This window comes from Brachyistius frenatus, unplaced genomic scaffold (genome assembly GCF_029030835.1).
Source record: "Brachyistius frenatus isolate BFR_SWC_R1_liver_20210118 unplaced genomic scaffold, ASM2903083v1 Contig_274, whole genome shotgun sequence".
Taxonomy (NCBI): Eukaryota; Metazoa; Chordata; class Actinopteri; family Embiotocidae; genus Brachyistius; species Brachyistius frenatus.
This window is the reverse complement of record NW_027210873.1, coordinates 8500-23065: the sequence shown is the minus strand read 5'-3', so window position 1 is coordinate 23065 and position 14566 is coordinate 8500. Positions and strand designations below refer to the sequence as shown.

Below are 14566 nucleotides of genomic sequence, written 5' to 3'. Positions count from 1 at the left end.
GTCAACATTCTGAAATTCTTCAATCAGAACAAAAGTCAAACTTATTCCTGGTCTATGACTCATTCGAATTCTGAGGCAAATGCTGCCTGACAGTTTTCCACTGTTGCTTTAAAATATTATGATCTCAACCGTTATTGTTAGTAAGTGTGTCAGAGGATGAATTATGACAGATTGCTTAAAGCAGACATGCTTTTTTTTTTTTTTTTTATAAGCGTCATGCTCTTGTATCTTAAGAAAGTTAGAGTGTAGTTGCTGTTTGAAGCTCTGCAGTAATGTAACATTAAGGCTGATTTGTATGTATGAATTATAACTGCGATCCAGTTCAGGCTATTTTGATTACAGTTGTATGGTCCATACAATTCTGCTCAAAATATTCCTGTTTTTTGGATATACTCCTGGACATCTTTTGTATGCTGTGGGTCAGCCAGCAACTTCAGTGCTTATGCTAACAATGCACATCTGCCTGAGCTGACTGATTTTTTTTTTTTTCTCACATCTTCCCTCTAAGGTGAATGCCAGCAATGCAATGCTCATTCAGCATATGCATCGTGTTCCAACATCTGCGGTTACTGTTATATTTGCTGGTCAAATTTCAGCACTCAATAAGCATCACTGTGGTTTCTTTTTCACTGTATACTTCAGCAATGATTCAGTTAGAGTTTGGGATCATAACTGTGATGACTTTTCCCCCAGATAACTTCCAGGTCATCCCTCTGAGCTTCAGCAGGAACCTGGACCGCTTCAACCCAAACATCCCAGAGTGGAGAGATGACATCGGCCAAGTGGTCAACAAACTGCTGGCTAAGGTAGGCCTTTAAAGGGAAAGGACCACAAACACACTGTAAATAGATGGATTAAGATTTCAGAACAGCACAAGCTACACCTGCTTCGCTTAAATAGGTGTTCATAATCTAATGTAAAAAATTAAAAAAAAACAAAAAAAAAGACTTTGGTTACCTGTGTTAGAGAGGTGTACGGGTTCACATGTACAATGTCAACAGGCCGACTGAAACATTGAAAGACTGAAAGATGCGCGACAGCTATGACACAAAAATAGGTCAAACAATAACTAAAAAAAAAAGCTTTAAAAAATGTGATTTAAATATCAAAAATGAAGTTGTATTTCTCTTCATGCCGTTATGGCAGGTGTTGGCAAGCAGTTAACTACAAGCAACATTGACATTCATTTGACTTGTTTTTGTGTCCACCTAACAAACACAACAAAGCCAGCATTCACTCTCCTTGGAGCTTGAGTGCTTTAGCGACTAAATGTTCACCAGCTAAATGTCTTTGATAATTAGTAATAAGCAGGTAGCATTAAACGATGGCTTTATTCAAGCTTCACATTTTTCTTAACAGCCGCTGCCTGTTGTGGTTGGAATAAAGGTTAATCAGAGCAGCTAAAACAAAAACAACGAGGCTTCTGGGTTTGTCGTTACTAGCAGCTTCTTTTTTCAGTATATTATATTGTAATATTCATTAGTGCAGTTTTTAAGCTGCAGTAGTTTATGGTGCGGGACTTTTACAATTTAATGAACAGCCGCTACAGTCAAGCCCTTCCCAAATGAGTTCCCTCAACGCTAAATAAACCCACCAATGCCTTAAAAATCTCTATTTTACAGTAAACATAGTTTTTTACATCTGTTGTCTGGTGATGTGTTCCTGTGTGTTCAGAATTAAAGCAAACAAGCCATACTCAATGGCTGGCTGAACTGGCTAACTTTCCGTTTAGGTCTACGCTAACTTGAGTTGGGATGAAATAAGCAGCTTTTCTATACTTTCCAAATGTCATTCGACCAAATGCACCAAATTCTAACAGCGAAACAAGTCACTGCACAGGGCTTGTGGCACCTTTTATCTAATTTATCCACAAATTATTTGTCATTTTACAGATGCAACAGTAGCAACAGAGTAGGTTATGGCAGAGCTTATATGTGGCACATGTCAACAGGGTTTATGTAATTGCTCTCACTGGCAGAAGTGGGAGGCAAAGTTCCACATTGCCGGTAAAAGATGTGACTGACTTGTGACCATCTGACCGCAGATCACAGGTGTCCCTCAGGAGTCCCTGGTTACGGTGGTGAAACCTGGCCTCCCTACTACTGCTAACCTGTACGTCCTCCCACTGGACAGCAAACCGGCCAAGAGGAGCATGTTTATAGATAAGGTATACACACACATATAATAAACCTGTACAGCATTAAGACTTATTGGGGCAGAATTACATTTTGCACTTTGTAATTTATTTTGTTTATATTCCACCTCCCTCGTTTCCTGGAAAACAAAGTATCTTGCATTCAGCTGATATTGTTTTTTATCCTCAGCGTATTCCTGCCATCATGCAGGCCTTCAATGACAACAACGTCAGCTTTGTGGTGCGAGGAGGTCTACAAGTGCTGGTGATGCTTGCTGACCCAAACGCAGGTATTCTATTTAAAATATTGCACTATTTAAAATATTGTCTGCTTTTTAAAAGTGCCATTATAATTTTTTTTAAATGATAATTGCATGTTATTGGTTTATTTCCAAGGACTAGGTCTAATTGCTAATGACTCAACAGCTACGGCGACTGATAATGGTGCGTTCATGAACGATATACCTGCAGCTTTCTGTATGAAAGCATTTAGCCTCAACACTCTTGCTTCAACTTTGACCCCTGTGCCTTTTTCTTCTCTGGTTTCCCAACAAAACAAATACAATTGTTCTCCAGTCTGAGCCTTTCTGTGTTGTGCTATGCTGGGCCTTTTCACCTCACTACCTTTCACTGTGTTCAGAATAGCTGTGCTTTCTGTGGAGGGTGGCTTCTTCCAGAAAAAAAACCCTTGTTTCAGTCGTTTTAAACATCTTTATCTCCTGTGAATGCCACAGCTGCCTTTCTGTTCCTGCTGTTCTTGACTCTAGATCTTCTTTGTCTTCAGTATACTTACTGGATTTGCCTACAGCTGCGCTGTTTTATCAAATTGTATTCCTCATTGTGCAACCATGATGCATTCTTCACTGGTTCATGTGTGTGTCTAATCACTCCAGGCTACCATGGAGCAGCTGGAAGTCCAGGTGTTTGGGCTTTAGCAGTCCTTTTCCTAATCAGCATCATCGCCACCGGCTCCTTCATCCTCTACAAGTTCAAAAGGTGAGCTATGTCAAGTTAAAGAGCTATGATGTGTTGGTCAGCCCAGATGACCCACTGATTCTCAGACAGAAAACATCTAGTCGAGTCAACATTAAAAATCATAACATATTCTTCAGTTTCTTAGAATCATTTTTATTGAAAGATATTGGGCTATCACTGGTGTCCATCTATTACATGATAGTTAGTCCTCCATGTTTTTCCAATTTTATGACTCAGTGTTTTAGACCGATCAAATTATTATTTTCTTTTCTTTTCTTAAGAATATGGAGATACATTAGCTTTAAGTGAAAAAAAATATCTAATAGTGTCTGCAGAAGCTGCAGCTGATCCTTTCTTTCGCTGCTCCTGCTGGACAGAAGAATCAATGTGTGTGTGTGTGTGTGTAACAGCGGGTACAAAAAAACCCATAAAATAATTCAAATAAATCAAAATTTCTGCACTACATAAGTAAGAGTACTATTTATTAGTGCACTAATCATGTCATTTGGAACACAGCAATTATCAAGTCATATCTGTTTTTTTTTTTTTATTCAAACATGAACCTTTCCAGTTCTCATTCCAACTTTAAAGTAAATGTATAAGTGCTATATAAAAAGTTTTCATGGTTGACAAATCTCTTTACCGCGTACAGCATCATAACTCACAAACCCTATTAGTTTGCATGAATGTCCACAGTTGATTTCTGGTGTGATACCGTGTGTAACTGCATGCTTTCTTTTCACCTCAATAAGTCACCAGCAGCCCCTCCTCGCATTCCGAACACAAGCATCCCCCGAAAAGTCACTTGAATTCAAAACATGTGCAGAACTACAGCCCCATCTTACGAAAACAACAAATCCCACAGTCCTTGGTTTAGGACTGAGGATGCCTATCCCCCGCTGTTTTTCAGGAAGCTTCCTGGCAGCCGTAATGTCTACGCCCAGATGCACAACGAGAAGGAGCAGGAGATGACCAGCCCGGTCAACCACAGCGAGGACACCCAGCACATCATTCAGGGCGAGGAGTTCATCGACGACGACCTGGACTCGCAGACTCTAGGTAACGCAGGAGGTAGCCCCGCCTTCCGTTCCCTTATAAGGACTACCACTAACCACTGCTACTAAAACCCAGGCCACTAACAACAGCAGCTCACACACACCAAGGTACTGGAGGAGTTTTAATTCTTATTACTGGCATTGCTAAAGATCTTTGAGCTTTGCAATGAATATTCAGATCTTTAATGTTACCTCTGAGATTGGTCACAAGGCATTTTCTAGTCCATCACCTCTCTTTACAAGCACATTTAATTATATCCTTACTGCAGTATGGCATTACATTAATGTGCCATAATGCTGAATGAAAGGTAGGGAATGCAGCATCATGTCGACTTATGGGACTTATGCTTGCACTTGTAGATCCAGCTTCCATGTTAAAGAATTTAAATCATACATAAGAAGCTCGTGAGTGTCTGAAATGTATCAGAGTTTATGGTGCAATGCTTAACATACGATATAATACGATGGCTATGCTTATTGATGGTGATGAAATGCTGTGGGATCAGCAATGTAGTGGAAGATTAAGACATGAATAATGATTCCATGAATGAACACTGTCTTAATGTAGCTACACATTGCTAAAGTAATGTCATTGTGAGAAAACAAAATCCCTTTGAAGTCAAAAGTCAGGCTGGTTGTGTGTCATTATGCCGAGAACAGAGTTACTCGTTCATCTACCACTACATTGCTGAGCGTGACCAACATTTTAAACATACGAGGGGCGATCAAAAGGCTTCTCGACTTTCTCTCATGGGCATGAACAGAGCGCAGCACCGTGTTGTGTACTGAGCATGGGGTAGCTATAACCTTGTGATTTCACAACGGACCTGAAACTTGACAACAATTTTGAGTAAAAACTTGGGAAATCGCTCCCTTCTTGTGCAACAGGAGCAGTCTGTGAACTTTCTGTTTGCCCCTCATAAGAATTATTGTCAACTTTGCATGGATATTAAGTGATAACAAGGTACCCTGTGGAGGTTTTGATTACAAGTTGTGCTTTGGAGCAATGTTTAGATGAGCAGATTTGAACTCAATTTGTCAATTATTAATACAAAAATGATATAAAAAATACAAAAGCGCAAGTGTTTTTCACACAAATAAATGGGGCTCCAAATAATGAAGGTGTCATGTTGAACGAGGAGGATCCATTCAGGGTTAATTTATTAGGCCACAAAGATACACGTATTTTGTTGAGAAAACTCCACAGAGAACCCTGGAACACCAATGAACTTGTCATGATTTGACTTCTTATCCTTCATTTGCTTTTCTCTATCCTGTTTTTTCTTCCCTTATATTGCAAGGCAACCACTCGGGTGTGGTCCTGAGCATCAACTCTAGAGAACTACACAGTTACCTGACCAGCTGATGGCTGCCACGGCAGCACTGATGAGCTAGCCCAGCCAAGGCGAGCCGGCTAACGAGCACAGGGACTCCACTCTGCCTTCCTCCTCCTCCTCTTTCTTCCTCCTCCTCCTCCTCCTCCTCCTTCTCCTCATCCTCCTCTTTGGACACTTCACCTCCACTCCATGGCCTCTTCAACCCTTCTGCTTCAGCATTTTTTTCTTTTTTTGGCAGAAGTTGACACTCAGTCCCCACTCAGACTCTTCTTGCTTGGGGGTGGGAGACACTTTGATTTACCTATGGTTGTATTTTACATCATTGTAAGCCCCTTTTCCCCTCTTCACACCAGCTGTGGACACCCAGCGAGGATCAAAGCCTTTTATGTTTTATCTGTGTTTAAAAAAAAAAAAAAAAAAAAAATTGTGGATACCTTGTCTGTCACTTAACACACTTGAACTCAGCAAACATGACTCACTGCACTGGTTTCTAGTGACATTCACAGTCAGACAGAGTTGATCCATGTAAGCCTGTAGCGATTGAAAGGTAGCTGCAGCCAAAGACTGCTGTGCTAAGATGATTTCTGAGCACAAAAGGTATGGTGCACTAAGGTAGTGAAGTCAAATTAAAGAACAATATATTTTTATTCTCCCCCCCATGTTGTTTGCTTTGTTTTTTCCCCACAGTGACCACTCTACTACTCTCTCTTCAAAGGCAATAATACTCTCAATAGAATGTTGGATATGGTAAACCCTTGTGAATTTGCATATGATGAGTGTGTACACATGTAAACACAAGAGGGCAGTGTTGCACTTTCTTCAATTCCACTCACGGGTTCTTGGAGAACTCAGTTTCTGTATACACAGCTTCGTTCATGATTTCCCTGTATTCCTGTTTAAAGATCACACATCTACAGAAGTTTGGTGTGAGGTGTTCAAATCAGTTCCACCTCTGTCTGTCCCATGGTGCCTAAAACAGCAGATGTAGATCTGCTCAGTGACATTACCTGTTGTCGAGTCTCATTATTTCTAGAATCAGTACGGCCCTTTCTCCTCCTCCTTCTCCTCACACTTTCCAGGTCCATTCCCCTGGAGACAAAGGTTGCCGTCATGGAGGGAAGGTGTAGTTGATATATTTTACTGTATCAGCCTATATTAGGCGTAGCCCCCGGTGGAATCATGTCTCCTTTAAGGTTTGGTTTGTTGTATGTAAATGTGTAAATATGAACAGTGATCTCCACTTTGTAAATATTCCCTTTGACATGTGTGTGACTGTTTTACACTACTACCAAAATACATGCCTTTTTTTTCTCTCTCTCTTTTTTCTGGAGTGACCCATCACTGAATTTCTTTTTTATTTGAAAAAAAGTTTCACAGTTTCCAGTTTCCACAGCTTCATTGCCTGCTTCACAAATATCCATTTTCGATATTTTCAGTGTAATCTCACTGATAGGAATTTTTCACGAACCTCATTGTTAACTGGAAAATATTTCATTGTCTTATAAAGAACTCACAGTGACGACTATGTATATGGATATTTTTGATACACCTGTCAGTTTTTTCCCAGTATGTGTAAACACTGGTTAGTGTTTCTGTTGCCTTTTTGCTGAAGTCTTTTTGTTCGTTTGATTGCACTAATGATGTAAGCAGTTGCTGTCGCCATGCGCTGCGTGGCAACTGAACAAGTCTACAGACTCTGAATCAGAAGGTCTTTGGGTGAAAGGCCTTCACAGACTACCAATGCTACCATCGCCGCCAACATCACCCTTCGGTTCATCATGTATTTAATACATCAGATTGTATTCACTCATTCTGGTTTCCCCCTTAATTCATCTTTTGTACATATTCTGCTCATGTTCAGCTTGTTCTTAGTTTTCTAGTGATGTGTCGTCATTGTATCAGTGCCCCCTTTAACAGAGGGGGAAGTGGGGATAATGATATTCCAATGTAATAGTCACGGAGTTTCACGGATGATGGCACTGACGGTGTAACTTTGACCACACTGTTTTTCTTCGATTCTTTTCTTCTCTCTGCTGGTTTGTTTGATCTCTTGATTTTGCTGTTAAAAACAATTGTGTGTCCTCTTCAGGAAGCGTACACCACTCAACCTGCATCCTGGAATAAATCACTCCCATAATTTGTATGTCTGTTTGTTTTACATATTTTCAACTCAATCAAAAGTCTCAACTGGTACGACCTACAGTAGAAAGGTTACAATCTGAGCGTCGTGTTTTTTTTTTTTTTACATCTGTTTATTAAACACTCCCAAATTCAATTCAATTATATTAATACATTTGATTTGCCATATAGATTGGTCCCTATACAATTTACAAGCACAAACAAGAAAAAAATCAACCGAATTGAAATATCAATATAAAAAAAAGCCTTTGCATACATTTAAGCTTCGTCAAACAGACATGTTTAAAGTTGATTCTTAATGCAGTTTGATCTCATGAAGAACTTTTTGTAGACGTGTTGCCAGTGTTTTAGCTAATATTTTAAAGTCCATCCAAGGGAGAGGGGGTATTTATGTTTTGACATTGAAGTCAGATATTTGGAAGCTGTGAGACTTCGGTCTACTCCATTACAAGCCGCTCCATGAAGTCATATTCTGCATATTTTACCTAAATAATCAATAAAACAAACAAAGGTTAACTAAAAAAGACCTCTGCCAAGCCACGTTTCTGTTATATGCAAATGTGCAATCCCAACCTCTGTATTATTATTTTATAATTATTATTATTATTACCATGTTATGGTCTGATAGGATACATAATCACACAGAATCCACATTCATCATGATCATTCATCAAATTTCAGAGATTAGTGTTGTTTTGTTTCAACCACTCTGTAAAGGTACAAAATCAATATTTGGCTGTCAGATAAGTCAGTAAATTTAGGTGGAAATTTCAGAGCTCAGTCGTCTGTCTTCTATTCTTCTGCGAACGTGTTCTCTCCTTGCGGAAGACTTCTCCATCAGGCTGTTCTCTCCACTTCAGGGTGACTCCAATCACTCCGTTCTCCTCCAGTTTGACCTGGAGCTGAGACATAAATGGTAACTACTGGGAAGCATCCCTTTTTAAATGTATTTATTTTAAAAACCCAGAGGACATGTCTTATATATATATATATATATATATCCAGATTTATTTATTTTTTTGCTAAAACTTGACAAAGTGCACAATTAAAACATTGAAACAGTGTCTAAGGATGGATTTAGAAGACATGCCTTTTTCAGGAGGTCTGCTTTCACAGCAGGGTCATTCAGATCCACAGAGTCCTCGGGCTTCAGCATCAGCTTCACTACCTTTCTCTCCACTATTGACAGACAAAGAATGACAGCTTGTTGGTGATTTTGTTTTAAATAAAGCTTTGAGATTTGGATAGAATATCTGTTCCCCCACATTCTGTATATGTTCTTCTATGGGTGAATATGTGTTATTCCTGTTGCTCTATTTTCTTTGTCTCTGACACCATCAAAATCAATTCATTCACAGTTTCATCATCACTGTAGTTCAAACATCATATATGTAATTCTGTCAGACAAACATCTGAGTCTAATCGACAAAGTTTTATCACTAAAACTTCAATAAATATTGTCCTTTTGAAGCCTCAGCTCCATACAGTCTGACCCCAGTTATTCAAAAGTTTGTAGTAATTATTTTCTTCCACTGATGGACAGTAAAGCACTCACCACGAGAAGGATCGCTGTAGCAGACAAATGGTAGTCTAGTTTCACAAAACGTTAAGAGCCACCGTCCAAAATCCCGCAAAACTGCAACTCCACATGTGACAGTTGAGGGAAATGGTCTTGTAGCCGAGCGCCAGTTAGTAAAATCGTAGCCACTCCCATCAGACCAGTGAAGAGAGGAACTGCTGAATAAACCAATCCATGTCCAAGACGTACCACTGAGTGTTTGAACTTTTTGGTTCTCTGCATCGTTCCTCACATTGGCCAGGTCTATGAAGTTCTCCCTGCAGTACCTCTGAGCATTGGACCAGGTCATGCTTGTTTCCACATAAACAAATTCAGGATCCAGCTGTTTTCCTGCAGTTTTGGCAAAAATTATTTCAATGTTGACCTAGCTCATTTTTAAACAATCCTTAATAGAGAAGAATATTGCTTTGCTGAGAACTTACCTTTATAACAGATGAATTGATGAGTATGTGAGCAGTCATGAGACTGCCATGTTTGATGATATATCACAGAGCCATACTCGTTGAAATTCAGATGTGAAATAGTGGGTTGCCAGTTCCTGTATTGAGCCCCGGTCCCGTTGAACCCATCTGACCACTTCCAGTCAATCTCACTGTACAGACCGATCCAGACCTCAGAGTTGTGACCAGCAGATGAAACTGTGTTGATAAGTTGGTTCATTTCGTCATTGTTTTCAATGGTGGCCAGGTCTGTGTGTTTCTGTCTGCAGTAGGTCTGAGCTTCAGTCCAGGTCATTTCATCAGCAACAAAGTGGTACTGACGTAGAAGGCAGGTGGAGAGCTGGAGCCACCCTGTGACCAAAATTATAAATGAACATATTTGTGGCTCTAGAAACGAACAGGTCATTTTGCCTCCAGTACTCAAATATGACACGATAATAAGCACTGCAAAAGATGAACAAAGAATTCACTGACCTGAGAAATACAACACACCCAGCAAGGACCTCTCCATCATGCTGCTGCTCTTTGGACTGTCAATGAAAGTTCTGCCTTTATTATATGAATACAAAAAAAATGTGCAAATCCATTGGTCTTTTGTTCACTTCATGCAAAAATGTTGCAAGAACTGACTTCATATGAATCTTAAGACCCAGCATCCCTGTGTCTCTGAATGTCCTGAGTGCTCGTTAATGACTGCTTGTGTATCCCTGAGGATTACTGGTGTCCAGGAATTATAATAAGGAGTGATCATATTTCTGTTTTTATACAGTTGAACTTCACTACCAACTACTGGGTTTTAAAATGTATTACTTTGGTCTAGAAAGCCATCTCTCACTGTTACTGAAAGGTAACATTTTTACTAAAATAAAACGTAAGGGATTCTTCCTTGACCCGTGCTACATCCTTCCACCAAGTTTCATAAATAGACGGGTAGTTTTCCTGTTATCCTCTTGACAGAAACACACACAGATAAACAAACCACACTGAAAACACAACATCCCTGGCTGAAGTACTAGATATTAAATGATTCAGACTTGTCAATCTAAAAGAAGCATCATTTTACATGTAAGACAAACAACACATTGCCACGAAGCACTATGCGTACTCATTTCCAGTTGAGATGAAATGATGTTGGATTATTTGACATTTTGTTGAGCAGTGTGCCTAGTTTGGTCACAGTGTATATTTATGACAAATAATTAGAAAGCATTTCATTAATTTGTGTCTACTTGGACAAGAAAAAAGGCAATAAACAATAAAAACAATAAATGAATCAAAAAATATGTTAGAATTAAATCAATCCATATATACAAAGACTAAATTCTTAATTACTTTGAAAATGTGTACTTTAATGTGCAGAAAAAGAAGGATTCCAAACAAGTGTTTACATAATCAACAAACAAGTCAGAATTCAAAACTAATATTAAGAAAAAAAAAAAAGACAATAAAGTTGATGCATTTAACTTTTTAAAAGATATGGTGTCTCATTGTGTTAAAGTGCTCTATCGTAATAAGACTTAAACATCACAAATATCAAATAATTCACTGACCTGAGATACAAGAACACCAGCAACATCCTCTGCATCATGATGCTGCTCTGTGGACTCAATGGATGCATATTTCATTGGTGTTTTCATGCAAATCTTGGCAAATTCATCCAGCCTCCTGGTGACAATCAACCATCAGTAATACATGGGAAATAACCACACTGTTTTTCTTCCTCTTTCCGTGGAATTTATGGCTTTATGACAACTTTGCTTCCAATGAAGAAATGACAATTTCTTCTGTGTGAGTGTGTGCGTGCGTGCGTGCGTGCGTGTGTGTGTGTGTGTGTGTGGGTTGCATTGTGGTGTTAACTTTTTTCCTTTTCAATAGTTAAAGAAAAACAGGGTCTGAGCAGTAATGTAATGAACACCAAGCTGATTGAACCAGAAGAGCTCTCCACTCCACTATTCAACTTCTCCATATTTTCTTTGACAAGGACATCTTTGAGGTCATCGCCCACCAGAAAGTCCTCATTGTGAGTTCATTGGACAGAGCATCAAAACAAATGCCTCTGAAATCATGTCATTCATTGAAATGATGCTGATCATGAGCATAATTAAAATACCTGCGGTGGAAAACACTCAAGAGGTGCAAATATTAATCCAGGATGCTCTACTCTCAAGATGAGTGGTGACTGAGTTGATGATCGCCTGCTGAAAATTTGTTCTTGAGGGTTAGTTCTTACCTAAGAAAATGTCTCAAATAAGAAAACATTGGTGAATGCCAGGATCTTCGTGAAAAACTGCATAAGTGGGGTTTAAGAAGAAATTTATTTTTAAGAACGGTTGGTAAATGAGGCCCATTGTTCATTAAAATGGCAAAACAGCTAAATGTCTGCAGCAGCATCTACCTAGGAAATGGGAGTTTAAGCTCTTTGTGTAACTGGTGTTTCTGGCTTTGTGTATGACCTCGTGACAGGGAAGTCTACAGTTGATGGTGCAACTTAGACTCCAGTCAAAGGGCTAGGTGCAAATATTGTTCAGCAGCGTTTCAGACCCACCGAAAAACCCCATTTTTACATTGTCGGGTTTGATAAATAATCTGAAAGACTTCGGGCCTCAAGAAGTTTGGGTACCATTAGAACAAAAACACTTAATGGGTTATTGATTGGAAGACGATCAAGAGCTCCTACAGTGAGGAAGAGGAAGCCATGACTGTTTTTGTGATGGATAATTTGACACATAACACAAATAACGTGCGGCAAGTAAGGCAACATCTTTTTTCAGATGGGTTCAGTTTTTGGAGATTTTGCACCATGAGTAAAAGCATGAATCAATCAAATTGTGTGGAGGCCAATGGAGGTCACATCACAATTCCTAAAGATTCCTAAAGTGAAATGGTTGAACTAGTGAATTCAACCCAGAATAATGAATGACTGTATATCAGTTATCTTCTTTGTTTTGTTTCCCACATTTTCTTCTCCTTTCTTTTGAACTTTGAACTTGTATCTAATGGATCAATATACTGTATTTAAATAGGGGAAAATCTCATTACTATAGTCCTAACATTAATTATTCAATATTTCAAACATCGTATAGCTTTAATGGAACTCCTTGCTACAGTAACAGTCACAATGAATGGATCTCTCTCCGGAAGCTGTTGAAAGTTCTGTTTGACACCAGAAAACAGAAAGTCCATTCACTTCTGCTGCACTGTGTTGAGCTGCAGGAAGTACCCTCTCTCTGATTAAGTCAAACCAAATGCATGGGAAAATATCAGCTGCGATACATGAGATGTTGTTCATGATAATATGGAGATGATGTGCAACAGGACTATGACTCTCATTCACTGGGGAGGCAATAGAGTTGGATTTCCCTAGATTTGCATTAAACCTGACACGATAAGCAGAGAGTTCCTTCCGCAGTATGTGCACATTGACAGTGAGTCCACAGAGCAGCAACATGATGGAGAGGATCTTGCTGGGTGTTTTGTGTTTCTCTGGTCAGTGAATTCTTTGATCAAGTTTAACGCCGCTTATTAATGTGAAACACGGTGGAAAAAATTATTCTATATGTTAAAAAGCATTGAAACAATTATTCTGCCTTCTCCGTCAGTACCACTTAGTTAACAAACCGATGACCTGGACTGAAGCTCAGACCTACTGCAGACAGAAATACACAGACCTGGCCACCATTGAAAATACTGAAGAAATTAACCAACTTATTTACGGTTTCATCCTTTGGTCTGAACTCTGAGGTCTGGATCGGTATGTACACTACTATGAAACGGATTTGGTCAGACGGGTTCGAATGAAGTGGGGCTGAATACAGGAACTGGTCATCCACAGAAATGGAAATTTACTCAGGTAACTTGTACTGTACCAACATGGGAAACGATGGAGGATGGTCGGATGATAACTGCCAAAACAAATTTCTCTTTATTTGCTAGAGAGGTATGAATACAGCGAGGATTGTTTCCACCATTCAAATTCATTATTTAGAAATTCACTGTGTGAATCCAAGACTTCTCATTTGTACTCGTATTACAGGAATACAGTTGAATCCTGAATTTGTTCTTGTGTATCAAACAATGACTCGGTTGGATGCTCGGAGGTACTGCAGGGAGAACTTCACAGACATGGCCACTGTGAGGAACGACACCGAGAACCGAGAGGTCCAGAAACTGGTGCCAAATTTAAAACGGGCATGAACTGGCTTGTCCAAACACTTTCGTGATAACTGGTCTGATAAAAGTGGCCTCTCGTATACCACCTGGGGCTTTATTTCAAAAAGGGTCGCGTCCACATCAGTCCTATGTGGTGTTGCAGCGTTGCAGAATTTAGGAAAATGGAACGTATTTCCCTGTAGTACAAACTTTCCATTTGTCTGCGACAACACCCTTCAACCTAGTGAGTTACTGACCTACTGTAAAAAAGAAGGAATACTCTCTTATGTTAGTACATAACTCGAGCAGTTACAGTCAGTTATAGGATATAACACAGTCAGCTGACCTTGGCCCAGTTCTGATGAATATTTCCATTCTATTTTCACTTCTATTTTGCCACATTTCAGAGGCAATAATATGACATTATATTGATATAATATATAGATAACATTATTCATATGAAAGTTGAAGATGTGTTATTATAGGTTAAGATATATACCTGATAAGACTTTATGGATCGCAGAGGGAAAATCAACAGCTGTAGGTTACTGAAATCAGCTAACATTTACGTGCTATACACATTAATGTGTCAACAATTGTGATCTAAAAGTAAAATGTTGTAGTACTTTTACTTCTGTCTGAGTATTTGTACACTGTGGTGTTGTCTGTCTTCACTGCTGGTATCCCACAGCAAAGTCCTGTTTCATCCCTCTCCTTGGTCTTTGACTGAGCAGAAACAGCACCAGTAAAGAGGCAGG

General features: G+C 39.3%; 3 protein-coding genes across 9 annotated transcripts in view; 2 read left to right on the top strand and 1 right to left on the bottom strand.

The window, feature by feature from the left end:
• The window catches only part of sorcs2 (sortilin-related VPS10 domain containing receptor 2), a 329545-nt gene extending 321901 nt beyond the window's left edge, over nt 1-7644 (top strand). The window contains exons 22-28 of one of the 7 annotated variants that reach the window (XM_069721841.1): nt 694-806; nt 2045-2167; nt 2325-2424; nt 2531-2578; nt 3028-3130; nt 4020-4180; nt 5466-7644. In XM_069721841.1, coding sequence (XP_069577942.1) covers nt 694-806; nt 2045-2167; nt 2325-2424; nt 2531-2578; nt 3028-3130; nt 4020-4180; nt 5466-5530 — 713 coding nt within the window. In that variant the 3' untranslated portion in view covers nt 5531-7644. Of the gene's footprint in view, nt 1-693; nt 807-2044; nt 2168-2324; nt 2425-2530; nt 2579-3027; nt 3131-3974; nt 4273-5465 lie in introns of all 7 variants that reach the window. The other 6 variants (XM_069721840.1, XM_069721838.1, XM_069721839.1 and 3 more) reach the window with 6 other exon arrangements.
• A 121-nt stretch (nt 7645-7765) lies between these two features.
• On the bottom strand, nt 7766-10209 carry LOC138634738 (secretory phospholipase A2 receptor-like). Its single transcript, XM_069721849.1, has 5 exons — nt 10134-10209; nt 9642-10010; nt 9196-9549; nt 8731-8819; nt 7766-8542 (listed from the first exon to the last, which is right to left on the bottom strand). The coding sequence occupies exons 1-5, from the start codon at nt 10171-10173 to the stop codon at nt 8411-8413; spliced, it is 984 nt and encodes a 327-aa protein (XP_069577950.1). The 5' UTR covers nt 10174-10209; the 3' UTR covers nt 7766-8410.
• Nucleotides 10210-13105: 2896 nt separating this feature from the next.
• LOC138634744 (P-selectin-like) lies at nt 13106-13853 on the top strand. The gene is made up of 3 exons (XM_069721855.1): nt 13106-13145; nt 13227-13373; nt 13693-13853. The coding sequence occupies exons 1-3, from the start codon at nt 13106-13108 to the stop codon at nt 13851-13853; spliced, it is 348 nt and encodes a 115-aa protein (XP_069577956.1).
• The last annotated feature ends 713 nt before the right edge of the window (nt 13854-14566 follow it).